We start from the raw sequence: 18,590 nt of genomic DNA on the forward strand, positions 1-18,590 counted from the left end.
TTCATTTGAATCAGATATAGTAAGTTATTTGTTACCGTCTAAACATTTTTTTTTTTTTTTTTTTTTAAGATTTGAGAGAGAGAGAGCGCACACATGTGTGAGAGCTCAAGCACAAGCAGGGGGAGCGCAAGGCAGAGGAAGAAGCAGGCTCCCAGCTGAGCAAGGAGCCTGATGAGGGACTCGATCCCAGGACCCCCAGATCATGAACCGACCCAAAAGCAGATGCTTAACCGACTGAGCTACCCAGGCATCCCTAAACATTAATTCCTCATCAGAAAAAAAAAGTTGGGATATCTATAAATGAAACACTCTGGCTAATAGAAAGGAAATTAATTAACGCCCGTTTAGTTATCCAAGCACCTTATTGGCTACTCTCCCTTCACGACTTTATCGGTAGTTTTGATGAAATGACCTTTTTGTTTTATAAGTACAATGATTATTAGATTATACGTTAAGATATGTTCATTCAAGTGCAAAAGTAAATCCCTACCCCTGTATGTCATTAATTATCTAGATGAGAGGAACCTATACCTCTAAACTAACCCTTTTTAAATTAAAGATTTTTCAATTAGAAAGGCAATACGTGCTTATTTCAGAAAGGTTAAAAAAACAGAAAAATATAAAAAACAAAGTCATAAAACCCAGAGATAACTGCTGTAAAGTAACTTTTCAAACTACATATATATTTAAGTTAATAGAATTATGCCCTGCTTTTTATTTGTTCAAGGACTAGCACTTCCATTATTATCTTTGACAGTATGATAATATTATGGGAGCGCAGATGGGGTAGAGTCAGAAGAGACCTGGAAGAGTAGTTTTCAACCACGGCTAAAATTCAATCACTTGGGGAGGTTTTAAAAAAACCGAGGCTCCACCTCAGTCCAATTACATCAGAATTCCCAGGAATGAGGACAGGGTCTCAGAGCCCTATTTTAAGTCTCTAGAGTGACTTTAAGGCACAGCCAGAGGTGAGCAGCTCAAGGGAAAAGCAGCCAGCCTTTATGCCATGCTACCTCCCAGAAGTACCCACTTTCACACCTTTCTAGGAGCTATACATCTAGATAAGGTTAAATAGCTTTTTAGAACTTTGTCATTTATATTTTTCCAAGTTTTACCTATTCAAAGGCATTCCAAATATTTCTATTAAAATACTGGTCTTCTGGGGCGCCTGGGTGGCTCAGTCGTTAAGCATCTGCCTTCGGCTCAGGTCATGATCCTAAGGTCATGGGATCAAGCCCTGTGTTGGGCTCCCTGCTCAGCAGTGGAGTCGGCTTCTCCCTCTCCCCCTGCTCATGTGTGTGTGCGCAAATGCTCTCTCTCAAATAAAATCTTTAAAAGTAAAAAAAAAAATTAAAAACTGGTCTTTTTAAAGGCTCCTGGGTTGGGGGCGCCTGAGTGGCTCAGTCGTTAAGCGTCTGCCTTCGGCTCAGGTCATGGTCCCGGGGTCCTGGGATCGAGCCCCGTATCAGGCTCCCTGCTCCGCGGGAAGCCTGCTCTCCCTCTCCCACTCACCCTGCTTGTGTTCCCTCTCTCGCTGTGTCTCTCCCTGTCAAATAAATAAATAAAATCTTTAAAAAATAAAAAATAAAAAATAAAGGCTCCTGGGTGGCTCAGATGGTTAAGTGTCTGCCTTTAGCTCAGGTCACAATCCCAGGGTCCTGGGATTGAGCCCCGTGCTGGGCTCCCTGCTCAGGGGGAGGCCTGCTTCTCCCTCTCCCTCTGCCCCGCCCCCTGCTCATGCCTTCTCCCCCCCCCCATAAACAAAGAGAATCTTAAAAAAACAAACAAACAAACAAACAAACAAAAACTGGTCTTTTTCTTACTCATTCCTAAGAGGTCCCTCTTTTCATATTAGAGCTCATTGCCATGTGTTATACATTTCCCTATTTTTTCTTCATATAAATTTATGACCCCTCCCAATATTATAATCTATATGTAATTAGGTTTAATCTCTTATTTTAGGATTTGTGGATATCATGTCTTGCTTAAAAGGGCTTTAGCAACCTAAGATTTAACTGTCAATTTCTCTTAGTATTTAGTGTTGCACTTTTAAGTTTTTTACAGATTTGAAATATATTTTGGTGTAAAGAGACAGGAACCCATCTTTGTTTTCTCCCCCAACGAATGGCTAGCCAGTTGTCAGCAGCACTATTTACCCTTTACATACATATTTGGAGTATCTCCATCAAAAGCTTAATTTTCAAGTGTCTCTGGAGTCTACTTTTGGGATCTTTATTCTGTTCCAGTGCAGTTTAACCACATGATGGAATACTTTGCAACCACTGAAAGTATCTTTAAAGAATTAATGGACCAACTACAATAAACTCGAAGGCAACCTTGTTATTGAATAAAACAACTCCCATAAGAAAATTAGTTTCCCTAAATTAGCTTTTGAATTCAAGGTCATGTCGAAAATAATACCAAAAAGATTCATGAAATTTCACACACTGATTCTAAAGTTCATTGGAGAAAAGCAGCATGCAAGAATAGCAAAGGAGATTCTACCCAAAAAATGTGGGGAGGGGTCCAACAGTACTATATTAAAAAATTAGAGCTTTTTAGTAGTATCATAATAAAATAGGAATAGAACAAGTGATGAAAAGAATATAATGAAACTCTAGAATCAAAACCCAAATGTAAGGATGTAGTGTGATAAAGGGAGCAGTTCAACTCAATAAAGAAATGGATCATTCTAAAAAGTGGTATGGGAAAAACTAGTTCAACATGTGGCAATAAATTAGAACCTACCCAAACCAAAAGTACAGATGTAACTAAGAAATATGTAAGTGGGAGATTTTTAAGATCTTGGGAAATGAAAGGCCTTCTAAGCACAAAACCAAAGGCAGAGGGCACCTGGGTGGCTCAGTCGATTAAGCGTCCGCCTTCGGCTCAGCTCACGATCTCAGGGCCCCACATCGGGCTCCCTGCTCAGTGGGGAGCCTGCTTCTCCCTCTCCCTTCCCCTCTGCCACTCCCTCTGCTTGCGCTCTCTCTCAATTGAATAAATAAAAATCTTAAAAAAGAAAAAACCCAAAGGCAGAGATCATTACAGAAAAAAAAGACCGATATGTGGGACTATAAATTTTTAACAGCATATACTAGAATACAAACAATGGTCCACCCTGCCTTCCCCTGCAGCCTTCTATAATGTACAGTCTTTAGAAGAGAGGAATGGTCAAAGTCTAGTAGGTCTAAAAGCAGCTTTCCTTTAACTTCATATATTCACACTGACCTTTGAAGCAGCAACTGACGAAAGTTGCCGCTCTGTGGGCTAATTGTCAGATGATGGGACAGGTAATTACACAGGCGAGCTCCCATGTAAGAGAAATTTGGGATAGATGTGGCCTTTCAAAAAGAAAAAAACTTTTTTAGGACACAAATACATTGTTCTTAATGCAAATACTTAACAGCAACGTTCTAAAGAAGAAAACATTTCCTCCCCTAAAACTGACCACACTCTACAAATGTACAAGTCTTTTTTAGTTGTTAGGCATAAAGAAATTAACTCTCCCTCCCAACTTTACACCAAGATCAAGAACAAAGGAAAAATTCTGAGTTCTCCCCATCATTTACCTGAGGTCACCAGAAAGCAAATAGACAAGACCTCTTTATACTAACCAATTTTTGCATAAGACAGGTGCATGTACCCAGTTGCATAGTGCTAATTATGAAAAGAGTATTTGCCAAACGATTGTTCTGTGGTGTTTTTCAGGGACAGACTGGCACAGACTTTGGCATCTAGCAGTCCAGAGCAAGATTCCCAGGCCTGCACTGAGACCTTGGACATCACTCAACCTCCCTGGGCTTCCATCTGATTCCTAAAAGAAGTGATAAATGGTCCCTGGTACAAGAGATTAACACTTAAAGAATACTCCAAACATACTTGGGGTAAAGCAGAAATAAAGATAAGCTATTCCAAAAACTAAGACCATGAAAAAACACTACATATCAAAGATAGTTTGATATAGCCAAAACAGTACTCAGGAAGTTTTAACTTTAATTGTAGTTTTTAAAGAATAGTAGAAAACACAGTTCACTACCTAATATTAGGTAGCATATTAAAAGGTAAAGGGACCTGACCAAGGTTACAAAGATAGTAGCTCACCATAATCTAGATATAACAAATGGCCTGAGGCCTCTCTGACCCTTTGCTGGGTCTACTTACCAGCTGTGGTAACCTTAGCCAAGTCCCTTAACCTCTGTTAAGATATGTATAAAATAAGGGATAAAAGTAGTATCTTCAACCATGGAGGATTAAACGAGTTAATTACATGTCAGGTGTTACCTAGCATGTAGAAAGTACTTCATAATTACTAGGTCTTTTTATTTCTGATTATTTCCTTGCTTGCAAAGACAACAGACTGGTTTCTCCTGAGATCATTCATGGATGTGTATCTGGTACCACAGAAGACTTGAAATTCAAAAATCATCCTTTTTCCATTATGGGCATTGCCTGTTTTCCTTTAGTTTACTTTTAAAATTATCACGCACAACTTAAAGACAAGAAGTTCTACAAAGCTTGTTATTAAAATTTCATACTTCCCCACTATACCTCAACTTCACTCCCATGGACAACCATTTTCAATTCTTTCAGCTGAAAATCAGGTTTCAACCTCTGCATCTCCATGCTTTGTGATTTCCGTTTGGACATTATTTCTTACTAGTTTCCCTCCATGGACAAGGAATATCCAGCTTTCACCTTGCTTACCCTCACTCCTTTCCACTATGCCAATCTTTCCGCCTACCAACATGGTCATACTATGATTTGATTAGTTTTATGTTTCCTTTTACAGCTGGACCATGTAATATATGGATTTCTACTTTCTTGCACAACTTTGTTTTCCCTAGACTTAAATTTTCTCTACTCTGTTCTTTACTTACATCTCATTGATTTACCCCTAAACTCATAAGTTCCCAAGTTTCTTCTTAATACATTCAAACACAGCAATTATGCTCATCTTACCAGGGAATCTTGCCTGGAGCCTTCTGCCCTACTCCAATGAAGCCCGGCTATTGTCTTGGGATCTCCTTTCACTACCATCTAGATAATCCATTTAGCCATTCCTATAAAATTCTGTTTTCTAGTTTTTACATCTTCATCTCTGGCTTACTTTCCTCTTTTTGGTGGAGTACTTCCCTTCAATAACTTCTCAAGAAGGGTTGTAATAAAACTTCAAACCAGATACTCAGTGCAAAAAGATGTAGAGGGTTTAGTTTTTTGGGGGTTTTTTATTTGTGTTTTTGTTTTGTTTTGGGGGGTTTTGTTTAATATTTTAAAGCTATCCTTTTAGTGTCATTCCATTCTTGTCCTAGAGTCTTTCAGAGATTCCACACAGTAAATCAGGGTGATTTTCAACTTTCCCCACTGGCTTGGAATTCAAATTGTTTTTTTAGATCTGCCCACCTGCTTTCTAGTCTCTAAGACTGGTACTTTAATCTCTTTCCCTCATGTCAGCCCCTACAGGGTCCTGGCTTCTTAAAATCCCCTTCATTTTTGTAGTGGTATTTGGGGAAGAATCAAAGTTGAATATGTATGTTTAATTGCCATTTTTATAACAGGTCTTCTTTTGTTAGTTGCTAGGAGTAAATCCCCCAATGAAATTTAAGAACTGTTGGTGAATCTGTGTATCACTGACACAGAATATTGATAAATAGGGAGTACATATTTGAAGAACTGGCTTTGAGACAATCACAGAAACTAGTTTGTTACATTACAGCCCTTAAGACTAGAACCAGGCAGCCTACGAAGAGCTGAAACTGAAGAGAAGAGAAATCAGAAAAGCACTAACAATTTCTCCATTTTCTTCTCATATTCCTTTGCAATCCATTTAGAGGCCAAAAGTAGGTATCAGGACAAATGGAGCAATTCTATACTCCTAAAACCTCAAGCATGTCCAGAAACCTGAGAGTTGGACAGGCAATACTGGGGTCCAGTAACTATCCAGAACAAGCTGTGAAAGTAGTCAAATGAAACACTAGGTAGGATGAAAATTACCTACTATCATAATCACCCTTCCACATATTCCAAATTCAAGTTGCTCTTTCAGCAATGACTTAAAGAACACTTAAGTTTCTATTTCTATTTATCTCCTACTGTTTTTGGTCAGTTTCAAACAGTGCCCTTAATCTGTCTTCAAAATCCAGTGTTGTCTATCTCCCCCACTGAAAATAGCATTAATGTGTCACAGACCAATACGCTAGGATCAAACTTAAATTTTCTGTGAACAATCTAGACGGACAGACTTATGGAATTAAGATGTAAATCCTCGGAAATTTAAAATAAACATAAATGTTGACTCAAGACAGTGTTTTATGGTCTAGCTTTTTTTTGGGGGGGGGTGCTCCTTTGTGAGGATGAAGGAAGTTCTCCCGTTGATTTTTCTTTTCCTCCCCTACTCCAAAAGTGCTATATAATTTGATACCGAGGAAAACAGAATTGCACTCTTTCTGTGTACTGTTAATTTCAGATCCTGTAAAAACACATACTTACCTAGCCTCCCTCATAAATGTCCAACATTCCTTCCAACTGCCTGTACAGAGCCTTGAATCTCCAGTCTGGCTCTAGCCCCTAGATCCCCAGCTACAGGAATCTCATACAACAGAGACTTAAAAGCTCCCATGAACCATAAAAAGTTAAGAAGCATGGAGGCCAGTGAACATGAACGTGAAGGAGCAACCACCACCCCTGGGCTTCAGGAAGCTATCTGATGATCACCTGCGGCATCAGCCAACCTACCTGTTGATAGATGAGTTCTACAAGTTCTTGCAAAGCATCATCTGTTGTAACCCAGCCATTCAGGGTCTCTGCAAACTGTTCAATTTCAGTTTCAAAACTGCCAGGCTGCTCTGTAAGATGATTCAAAAAATCCTGAACATATTCTGATAGAGTAGGATAATCCTCACAACCATCTTCATAGGATTCCTATAGATGAAAAGTTTTAAAAAAATGTTTTAATCCATGCAACGGGCTAAAATAAACCTGAGGCAGCTTTAAGGTGAGCGGTCTCTAGCACAAATGATTCTTCACATGATAAAATTTATTTTCTTCAATAAAATTAAGCCCACTGAATCATTCTTCCTCGCCCAATGGCCAACGTGTTACATTATAGCAGAAGGATTCCATCTAACTGGGTAGGAAATTGTCTTTTCATTCTGGCAGATTTACAAGACAACCGAGAAAATTTAAACCAATATTTCACTATAATACGGACATCAAAATTTTGATCTATTTATGGGTATAACATCTGAGATCTGCTTCAAAGTGGGAAGGAAGAAGGGGCCAGTGATAATAGAAACAAGAATGGCCACAGGTAGCTAACTGTTGAGGCCATGGGGATTCATTATACCCTTCTCGTACTTTTTTTTTTTTTTTTTAAAGATTTTATTTATTCATTTGAGATACAGAGATAGAGAGAGAGAGAAAGCATGAACAGGGAGAGAGGGAGAGGGAGAAGCGGGCTCCTCGCTGAGCCAGGAGCCCAATGTGGGGCTCGATCCCAGGACCCTGGGATCATGACCCGAGCCGAAGGCAGACGCCTAACCATCTGAGCCACCCAGGCGCCCCCCTTTTCGTACTCTTAAAGGTATTTGAGAATTTCTATATTGGGGAGGAAAAAAAGCTAGTAAGACTTGTCATCTGTTAATCCCCAAAGACAGTGAAATATATATAGTTAAGGGACTATAACATTTCCCCATAGTACATTGTGGCAGACTGCTATATCCAGCCTTCTAGCCAACCTTGACTGGAGTAGTTTCCAGCTAATGTTTTACCACTATCACCTTTGGTAGTTCCCAATCTTTTAATTAATGGCTGGAGGCTGAACAGGGGGAGGACTGCAAAAGGTATCAGATTATCAACCCTATACTTGCAATGCCTGGAATACTAACCAAGCATTCTGAAATTTACTTAACAGTTATGATTTAATAATAACTATATTACTGATGAAAGTTACCCTTTTCCAAAGGAGTCAAATGAGAAACCACACGAAAGAATTATGACCATAATATAGAAGCATTTTATGAAGGGGTTAAGTTCTAAAGCCAGTGAGTGCATAAAGAAAAAATAAAATCACACCCAGTCCAAATTCCCCTTAGGAAAGCTCCATGTTAGATGAATACACAATCTTAGTAGAAAGGCTAATCCAACCAGTTGGTCCTACTATTTTTTCAGCTGACCACCACTTAGAGGCCATGTTATGTAGTTTTTATGTATTTCCAGATATTAAAGTGATACTACTTACCATGACAAACTGCATGTGCTATCACAGGCACTAAGGAAATAGAACCAACTGCAGGAAGAGCGGACTCATGTGCCCGTATCATGCTCACAGCGTTTGCTGAGCGGAACAGGTAAACGGACAGATTAAATGTCTAAGCTCAAAACTGAATCCAAATTAAATGACTCCACTCTAAGGGCGCCTGGCTGGGTCAGCTGGTAGTGCAAGGGACTCTTGATCTCAGGGTCCTGAGTTCGACCCCTACACTGGCTACAGAGATTACTTAAAAATAAAAATTTTTTCTTTTTTTTTTTTAAAAGATTTTATTTATCTATTTGACAGAGAGATAGACAGAAGAGCACAAGCAGAGGGAGTGGCAGAGGGAGAGGGAGAAGCAGTCTCTGCACTGAGGGACTCCAGGATCATGACCTAAGCCGAAGGCAGTCACTCAACCAACTGAGCCACCCAGGCGCCCCTATTTTAGAGTCTTTTAAAAAATTTTTATTTTGGGGGCGCCTGGGTGGCTCAGATGGTTAAGCGTCTGCCTTTGGCTCAGGTCATGATCTCAGGGTCCTGGGATCGAGTCCCGCATTGGGTTCCCTGCTTGGCGGGGAGTCTGCTTCTCCCTCTGACCCTCCCCCCTCTCATGTGCTCTCTCTCATTCTCTCTCTCTCAAATAAATAAATAAAATCTTAAAAAACAAAAAAAAATTAAAAAAAATAAAAGACTCTAAAATAAATTAACATTGACGAAATTCAAATTTATTCATCATAAACATTACAGCTATGTGACAGAGAATTAAATGAGTTAATGCGTAAATGCCCCTGGACCAGTGAAGAGCACACAGTAAGGCATTAAGTCAGCAAATCTTTACATTTCTGAGAAAATACTAAAACATATTCCAATGCCATAGCTGTGTTCTCATACCTAAAGGATCATATCTAAAAGCATCTAAAAATAAAAAGCTATGCTTCTTGGTATGTAGGATGATACTCTGATTAATGAGCTAATAGCCACCAATTGCCTGTAAAATATGGGACAGTCCCTTTAAGAGCTCTGCAAGGCTGCCTCAATCCCAAAAAACTCTGAAGCAAGCATTATTGTTCCCTGTGCACAGATGGAAGAAATGAGCACAGAGCAGTTAAGTCACTTTGGTTATTCATTCAAAACCCTTCACTGAGTGCCTGCTAAGTGCCAAATACTGTTCCAGGTGCTGGGGGTACGGTCTTGGCATGAATAAAGGAAACAAAGTCCCCCTCCAGTGGAGCTTATCTTCCATCACAGAAGACATCATTCAGATCTTAGAATATACTATGAAAAAAAAAATGGGCTGAAACTAATGTAACACTGTATATTAACTATACTGGAATTAAAATTTTTAAAAATAAGAACAGAGGGACGCCTGGGTGGCTTAGTTAAGCGTCTGCCTTCAGCTCAGGTCATGATCTAAGGGTCTTGGGATCGAGCCCTACATTGGGCTTTCTGCTCAGCAGCAGAGTCCACTTCTCTCTCTGATCTCTCCCTGTGATCTCTCTCGCTTTCTGTCAAATAACTAAAATCTTAAAAAAAAAAAAAAAGGAAAAAATGGGAAGAATTCTGAAGAATTAACATCTAATCTGAGAAAAAAGAAAAAAATAAAACCAAAAAACCCAGTCCTACAAATACCTAAGGAGAGAGAGTCTATATATAGTAGGCTCAAGAAGCACGTAGGCCCCAAGGATAGGTGCTTACCTGACACCTTTGAGAAAGAAAAGCCAGAACACAGAAACTGAAGATGGGGCAATAGTTAACATTATCAATGAAGCAGATGGGGAAACTGTGTAGGGTCTTGGGGACAACAGGGAGACTGCCTCAAAAGCCAGTGGAAAAACCATCGGGCAAAGGCATAGAAGCTGGGGTATGAACAAGGAAGGACCATGTACCAACTTAAGTAATTTGTAAAGTCACACAGCTAGTTAGAAGAACTGAGCACAGAACAAACCCTGTACTTCTAACCTCTATGCTAAACTCCAAGTAACTGACAAAAGGCTTATAACCCAACCTTGACATATGTACGAGAAAAATCCATCTAACAATCTATCAACAAAGAACTGGTTAAATATACCAACTTATATCCACATAATGGATCATATAGTCACCTGACAAGATATATTTATATCAATACAGAAATCACCAATATGTTAAAATGAAAAGAACACAGAACCATTATTCTAGTACAGTTTAATTTTAAGAGATTTATAGACTATGAAAAGCTCTGGAAAGATAGACAAGGGATAAACAGTAGTTAGCCCTGGAGTAAATAAATGCTCATATTATGAATAATGACCATTTTTTATAAAATTGTGAAACCAGTTAAGCATTATAAATGTATACATTAAATAGTTTAATATTAGCCAGGTACATATGTGAGTTTCACAATTAAAAATTAGTTTTTGATATATAGTTTTACAGACTTGTAGTGTCCCTATTAAGAGAAAAGAAGGAACCCTACAGGTCCCAACTGAAGGTATTAATGCCTGATTTCTATCAAATGTCATCCACTGTGGCAAAAATGCAGTCTGGAACACTGATTTGTAGTCTTTTCAATAAGACCAATTCTCTTGTAAGAAAATTTGAAGTCTGGGGGTGCCTAGGTGGCTCAGTTGGTTAGGCATGAGACTCTTGATTTTGGCTCAGGTCATTATCTCAGGCTTGTGAGGTAGAGCCCCGTGCTGGGCTCCCTGCTCAGCGGGGAATCTGCTGGAAATTGTCTCTCTCCCTCTGCTCCTCCCTCCGCTCGCATGTGCACATGTGTGCACGCTCTCTAAAATAAATCTTTAAAAAGAAAATCTGAAGTCTGAAAGTAAAAAAGGAAAGCAGAGCTGCTCTAATTGTAAGCATTACAGGGGACTGATCAAGGTGGTGCCTGGCTGGGTCAGTGGAGCAGGTGACTCAATCTCAGGGTCGTGAGTTCAAGCCCTAGGTTGGGTGTAGAGATAACTAAAAATAAACAACGACAGGGAACTGATCAGAGCCTGTTGTTTCAAGCAAAAAAGGAAGCACAGCATACTGTGGACAGACGAGGACTCTAACATGTTTGAGTTATTTCTCTAGTACCAGATTTTTTAGAGTACAAATTTTGTCAGTCTTCAAAGTGGAGTTAGATGGCCTGCAAGCTGAGGAATATTTAAAGTTTTATGTATTTTTCTTAGAATTCTGACAAGATATTAGGGAGGGACATCAGATAGAAAACATACTTTTCATGGAAGATACTCTGAATGCGTTGCTAGAGATCTAAAGCAGCAGGAATAAAAGGAAACTAATCTGACACTTAGATGGTGGAATAATCAAGACTACTTTAGTTAACTGGATTGAAGGGGGCAAGAGTGTGAAAGAAATGTGAGTCAACACACCGTTTTTTTAGCCTGAGTAGCTAGTTAGAATATAAAAAAAAAGTTTGCAGAAGATAAATTCTTTTTTATACTTGAGTTTCAATGGGAGATCCTCATGAACAAGTCAAAACAAATGGAAACACAAGCCAGGAGCTCAGAGGGAGAATCAGATTTCAGGTATCAGTAGACAGGCAATGGTCAGATTCTAGGTGATAGGATCACCAAGGCAGGTAATAAAATGGAAAAAAGAGAACCTCAGGGACTACAATCTGAGAGAAGGAATGATCTGCAAGTTGCAAGGATGAAGAACCGCCACAGTGCCCAAAGGAAAAAGGAGAGGTGCTCATAGAAGAAGCAAATGCTACAGAATAATTTTACACGTTGAAACCTGAAAGAACAATGGTTGCAGTCCTGGAAGTGAAAGACTATGCACAGAGAGGAAAAAATTAAAATTAGTATCTTAACTATTCAGTTCTTATAAAAAGAAACTTCTAAAAGACTGAAAAGGTACCCTTGGCCCCTAGCACAGGACCTGACACACTGGAACTTGTTACACTGCATAGATCATACTGTGGTCAAAGTCTACTAGGATAGGGATTGAGAGAACAATAGATTTTCAGACCCAAAGAGCACCAGTAAAGGTCACAAAAAGTAGTATCAATTCAATTAGGGGGATCAGTCAGCGGAGGTTTGAACAGTGAGAAGTAAATACTAACCGTGAATACTTTTACATTTTGGAGAACATCACTATTGAAAGGCAGAACACAAACAGGCAGTAACTTGAGGGGAATGTTCTTAGAAAAAAGCTGGGAGAGACGGGGGGGGGGGGGAGAGAGAGAGAGAGAGAGTGTGTGTGTGAGTGTGTGTGGTGGGGGGATTTTGGTCTCTTAATAAATGCCTTTTTTTTTTTTAAAAGATTTTATTTGTTCATTTGACAGAGAGAGAGCACAAGCAGGGGGAGCAGCAGAGGGAGAAGCAGGCTCCCCACAGAGCAGGGAGCCCAATATAGGGCTCGATCCCAGGACTCTGGGATCATGACCCGGGCTGAAGGCAGACACTTAACCAACCGAGCCACCCAGGCGCCCCTTAATAAATGCTTTATGAATTCCTATGGAGAATTTTTGGTTCTTGTTGGTGAGCTGTGATTAAATATTCAAGATGTAATGGTTTATCATCAGAGAAGAAGCAATGGGCAGGAGTAGATAGATACAGCAACTCCCTGGTAAGAAGGCACGGAAAGCAAGAAATTCTAGCAGTGGGATTACAGGAAGGACTCTAAGATAAAAGGGTTCAGAATTTTGGAAGGGTTAAGAAAGCACAACAAAAGACTATCATAAAGGCTTTTTAGAAAAAAGCATGAAATCTTGGGGTGCCTGGGTGGCGCAGTTAGTTAAGCAGCCAACCCTTAGTTTCAGCTCGGGTCATCATCTCTAGGTGGTGAGATCGAGCCCTGTGTTGAGCTCTGCCCTCAGTGCGGAGTCTGCTTGGGACTCTCTCTCCCTCTCCCTTTGCCCCTCCACCCCGTACTCCTTCTCACTCGCTCTCAAACCTTAAAAAAAAAAAAAAGCATGAACTCTTGTGAAGAGATCCAACTCAAAGATACCCAGATTTTCTTATAAATATAAAAGCAGACTCAAGGCATTTCTGTCCATTTTGTTCACTGCTGTATTTCCAGTGGTAATTGTCCAACTTCCTGTTGAATGAGTGAGTGAATATAGCTAACTTTGGATTATGGCTACTACAAAGAGAAGTCTCCCTCACAACAAGACCTTATCCTAAGAGTCAAGGGAAAAACGAGGATATTGCTATTCTGTGACTAAGTAGACAGAGAAAAATGCTTAGCATTGACAAAGGGTAAAAGGGTAAATGAATAAGACTAGACAGTGCACGAGGGCAGAGGTAGCAAGCTTGAATGACTATAGAATCAAGGTGGAATACAAACAAATGAGACAAGCCAGTGAGCAATTAGAGCTCACACACATTCCATCTAAGGGGGCTGCGTCCATTCAGCTCCAGACAATCTTTGCTCTATTAAAGTTAACAGTCCGGGGGCGCCTGGGTGGCTTAGCTGGTTAAGCATCTGACTTGATTTCAGCTCAGGTCATGATCTCAGGGTGGTGAGACTGAGCCCTGCCTCGGGCTCCATGCTCAGCTCAGAGTGAGCTTGAGATTCTCTCTCCCTCTTCCTGTGTCCCTCCCCTGACTCGGGCTCCCGTTCTTTCTCAGTAAATAAGTAAATAAAGTAATAGTCTGGCACAAACACATATTAGGATTTCAAGAGAAACCAGAAAATTCAGATTTGCAACATCTATTTAAGTGTTGGTAGCTTATTAAAAGGTGCCCCTCCCCCCCCAAAAAAGATACACCTGCAGGCCACACATGAGTCATGGGCTCCCAGTATGCAATCTGCTCTGGCGGACTGAACAAAGAAGCAGCTGATCTAACAGAGGATATCAAGGAATGCCTAACAGAGGACAGTGGCTCAAAGTAAGTGAACATGGCTCAATACACTGCTCTGTAGCCCAGGAGTCACTTGAACTATGTAGAACTATGTAAACTAGTTTAGTACAGACTCGGAAAAAAAAAAATTGCATCCCTCCTATCATAAAATGGCCCAGGTAAATAGGGAGACAAAGAGAAAAGTTTTGTGGCTATTTGAAAGTAAGTACTCTTTACTATTTTATCCAACTACTCACAGCTCTCTAATCATTCCTTTCCTGAGCCAAATACAACTTTTTGGCAAGAACCCAAGCTGTTCTCACTTCTACTTTACATGACTGACAGCCCCTTTCACCCCAAATCAACTGCTCTTCCTGCTTGCCTATACTTTCTCCTTCCCAGCCCCAAAGCTTTTTCCTGGGCAGTCTAAGATGCATGGAGTTTCTGAAACATAAAATACAGCTTTTCCATACCTTTCCTTTCAAAAAATGGAAGGAAAGCACTGGCCCCCAGCCCCAAGAAGTAACAAAGCGGGTGTACCACCGTTAGTTAACAGGTAAATATAAATTAAAACCAAAAGTAGATGCCACACACCTACCAAAATGGCTAAACTTAACAGAAAATTCCAAATGCTGACAAGGAAGCAGAGCAACTGGAAATCACACACTACTCAGAATGTACACTGGAACATCTCTTTGGAAAACTATTTGACAGTCTCTCTTAAAGTTGGCTACCAGGGCACTTTGACTCCATTAGGTGTAGAGATATAGAGATCATTTAAAAGTAAAATCTTTGGGGGAGGAGGGGAGGAGAAGAGTTGGCTACCCTATGTCCTTGTGATTCCACTCCTAGGTATGTACCCAAAACAGAAACAAGGGCAAATAACCATCAAGACATGGATAGACAGACTAGCAGCCCTATTCACAATAGCCTAAAAGTGGAAACTACTCAAGTGTTTATCAAGAGACAAAGCAGAAGAAGAAAAAAAAGACAAATGGGACTGTGGTATAATCACACAGTGGAATGCTAGGAGAGTAAGTCACCTTCAACTATGAGCTACAAGGTGGATTAATTTAGATGTTCAATAAAATTGTGCAAAGATATTCTGTAGGACTCCAATTATATAAACTTTGAAAACAGGCAAAACTTGTTAAGTCAAAAATAGTAATTAACCTAGGAGAGCAGTAATGATTAGAAGGGGTTGGAAGGAGTTTTCGGGATGCAGATGACATTCCTTTTCTTGATTTGGATGCTGGTTGCCTAAATGTTCACTTCGTGAAACTTTGAGCTAACCTTTATGTACACTATTCCGTGTTAAATGTCAATAAAACTAAGAAATTAGGAAACATAAGACTTCTGCTAAAGTATCATCATTTCTTTAACCCTCTAATGGTTCCTGCCCCACTTATATACAATTAATTGCTATGCATTTACCCAGGACACATTCCTTTCTATATATCCCAGTTGTGCTATTTTCTCCCACTGAAGAAAAATGTGATCAATTTTTTTAAGTTCTTATACTGACAAAGATGAATCTGAAAGTTTAAAAGTTCTTCAGAGCTGTGTAAACACTTTATCAAAACCCTTTAGGGCGCCTGGGTGGCTCAGTTGGTTAAGCGACTGCCTTCGGCTCAGGTCATGATCCTGGAGTCCCGGGATCGAGTCCCGCATCGGGCTCCCTGCTCGGCAGGGAGTCTGCTTTGCCCTCTGACCCTATCCCCTCTCATGTGTTCTCTCTCATTCTCTCTCTCTCAAAATAAATAAATAAAATCTTTAAAAAAAAAAAACCCTTTATATTTCTTAACAGTAGTTAATTAGAACCAGAAACACTTCTGTTTTAACAGAGCCCAGATGTGTAACATTCAAAAGCCTACCTCAAATTAGTCTGCAGCAAAACCATGGTTTAATTTACCCTAAATGAATATTCAGCTATCTTGCTAAAATCAAATTTTAAGTCAGCTTTGCCAGGCCATTATTCTATAGATTGTCCAATAAGCCTGAACACAAATTTTAGTTTTATATATTGAAAGCGCCCTTAACCATATCCTGTATTAGCCTAAAAATACTCTAAAGATACTGGGAATACAGCAGTGAATAGAGACAAGGTCTACTCTCAATTTACATTCTGATATTTAAAACATGGTAACTACAAAATATATTCCCGAATCAGTTTTGGTTCCTCATGAGTTCAAAGAATTCATAATAAAAGGTTTTTATGTGTAGTAGAAAGCACCAGCATACTGATAATAAAATACAGTAATAACCACATTATCCCAGTAATATTAACTCAGAATTGTGGTAAAAAGGCCTACTTACTGTATAATTAGAAGAATAACCTGATGGGTAAAATTCAGGAGCATTCGCAGACAGTTTAGACATTAACACAGGAGCTACAACCACCTGGGGTTTAGCCATTGCTGACTCCAAGTTCTGCTGTGGGATATTATCCTGTGAACTAGGTGGAGCTCTCAGGGGCCTCGTTTGTTCTGAGAAAGGAAAAATGAGGTGTTAGACGCATTCCTTCCTTTGTATAGCAACTTACTATCTCCTGAAAAACCAAATGAGAAGGGCAGGCTTTTAAGAGTTAAACGAGAACGGTCACGAATTTTAAGGTTAACGCCAGGATTTTTACAGAGAGCCTGCAAAACGGAACAATAGACTTGCTTTAGCTCATTTGTGGCTATACCTGCCTCCTAAATGAAGGCTTGAGGGCTTTCTTTCCTCTTCTCCTAAGGAGTCGATTACAAAGGTGGTTGCTCGCCTGAGGTCTCCCTTTCCAGGGCTGGGAGGGGGAGGCGATTTTTACTTCCTCCCCGGACGGCCGAACTCGGAGACCGCGCACTGGGCCCCTCCCCCAGCCGGGGCGCACAAAGGATTCCTGCAGCCACCTTCCAAACCCGTTCCCGGCCCGTCCCCACCCCGTTAACAACTGGGCCCCTCGGGGAATGCTTTCGGGGAACGGGGGGGGGCGGGGAACAGCGCGCCGACCTCGGCGCGCGCGGAGGGCCGTGGGGAAGCGTTGGCCCAGGAGGACGGGGTCCCCTAGAGCGGCTCCGTACCTGGGAGCGCCCCGGGCCGGGGAGGCCTCTGGGGCCCGGCGGGGACCTCGCACTGGGCCCCTGGCGGCGGGGCCGTCCTGGGCTGGCGCAGCGGCGGCGGCTGCAGGAAGCCCGGGGCTTTGGGCTGCGGCGGCGGCTGGTGCCGCGGCCGCTCAGCAGGCCCCGCTCCGTTCGGGAAACCGCCGCCCTCAGGCCCGCCCCCTCCGCGGCCCAGGCCCCGGCTCCGGCCCCGACCAGCACCTGGGGCCCGATCGAAACCGTCCGACATGCTCCTCCTCCTCCTCCTCCTCCTCCGCCGGGGGCCGCTGCCGCTGCGCTCGGGAGAGGACGCGGGGGAGGCGCCGCGGGCCGGCTCTCACCGCCGCGCTCACTCGGCCCTCATGGAGGAGGAGGGCGGCGGGCCCCTGCTCGGCTCCTCGACGCTTCGGGCGGAGCGGACGGCAGTCGGAGCACCCGCCGAACCCGCCGCTCCAGAGCGCCCGCCCCCCGCGGCTGCCCTCGGCTTTTCGATTCTCCCCAAAACCCGGCTCCCCCGCCTTCGGCGCGGCGGGGGCGAAGGCGGGTCACAGCGGCCCCCCGCGGCCCGGAGGCCCCGGGCGCGCCCGCCGCGTCTGCTCCCGTTCGCGACCGGCTGGGAGCCGCGGCCCATCAGGCCGCCCGGGAAGCGGCGTCCCGGCCGCCTGACAGCCCTGCTTGCTGCGGGGGCCGGGCGGGGGGGTGCACTTCGTTCCCCACGGCCGGGCCGAGGGCAGAGAGGGGCGCTTACCCCAGGCGGGCCCGACCTACGCGGTGGTTCTCAGGAGAGAAGTGCGAGACTGACGGTTGATGCCAGGAAAATAAAAATACGGGGGGAGGGGGCGTGGAGGCAGCGCCAGGGTTCGCGGACGCGCACCTCCGTGGGCGCGCAGGTGTGTTCAGTGACCCTGCGCCGGCCGCCGGAGGACTGGCGGGAGGACTGGTCCGGAAGGAGGGCTCCGGGAGAAGCTCTGCCACCGGCCTCGTCGGCCACGGCGGAGGGAGGGAGGAACACAGTCAAAATGCAGCCCCCTTTCCCGCCCCTTTTGCAATTCACATCAGGTGTTTATCCCACCTTCTGTGCCCAGGCTTCAGTCTTCTCCCTTTTCTCTTCCCGTCCAGAAAGGTTCTGAAAATGCACTACCTTTCAATGAAATTCCCCTCTTTTTCGTCGCCCACCAGTTCTGTCCAATAAAAATACAGTGCGAACACAAATACAAGCTACTTATGTAATTACAAATTTTCTAGAAGCCACGTTAATGAGTAAAGAAACAGGTGCAATTATTTTTAACGATCTATTTTACTTACCTCAATTTCTCCAAAATGGTAGCATTTCAGCATATAACTAACACAAAAGTATTAATGAGATGCTTTTCCTTTTTTGGTACTAGTCAAAATCCACTGTGTATTTTACACCTTCAGCATGTCTCCGTTGGAATTAGGCACATTTCAAGTGCTCAGTAGGCACATGTGGCTAGTGGCTACCGCATC

The 18,590-nt window shown here is 42.4% G+C and overlaps 1 protein-coding gene across 3 annotated transcripts in view; it reads right to left on the bottom strand.

Annotated features, from left to right (window-relative positions):
- LOC118006471 (polyadenylate-binding protein-interacting protein 1) overlaps positions 1-17,868 on the bottom strand; it is a 31,623-nt gene extending 13,755 nt beyond the window's left edge. The window contains exons 1-4 of one of the 3 annotated variants that reach the window (XM_034999140.1): positions 17,851-17,868; positions 16,342-16,511; positions 6,736-6,921; positions 3,232-3,344 (exon numbers count right to left, since the gene is read on the bottom strand). In XM_034999140.1, the coding sequence (XP_034855031.1) occupies positions 3,232-3,344; positions 6,736-6,921; positions 16,342-16,440 (398 nt within the window). In that variant the 5' untranslated portion in view covers positions 16,441-16,511; positions 17,851-17,868. Of the gene's footprint in view, positions 1-3,231; positions 3,345-6,735; positions 6,922-16,341; positions 16,512-17,084; positions 17,584-17,850 lie in introns of those variants that run through there. The other 2 variants (XM_034999139.1, XM_034999138.1) reach the window with 2 other exon arrangements.
- Between the last annotated feature and the right edge of the window lie 722 nt (positions 17,869-18,590).

The sequence above is a fragment of the Mirounga leonina genome, unplaced genomic scaffold (assembly GCF_011800145.1).
Source record: "Mirounga leonina isolate KUSES-001 unplaced genomic scaffold, KU_Mleo_1.0 Mir_97, whole genome shotgun sequence".
Lineage (NCBI taxonomy): Eukaryota > Metazoa > Chordata > Mammalia > Carnivora > Phocidae > Mirounga > Mirounga leonina.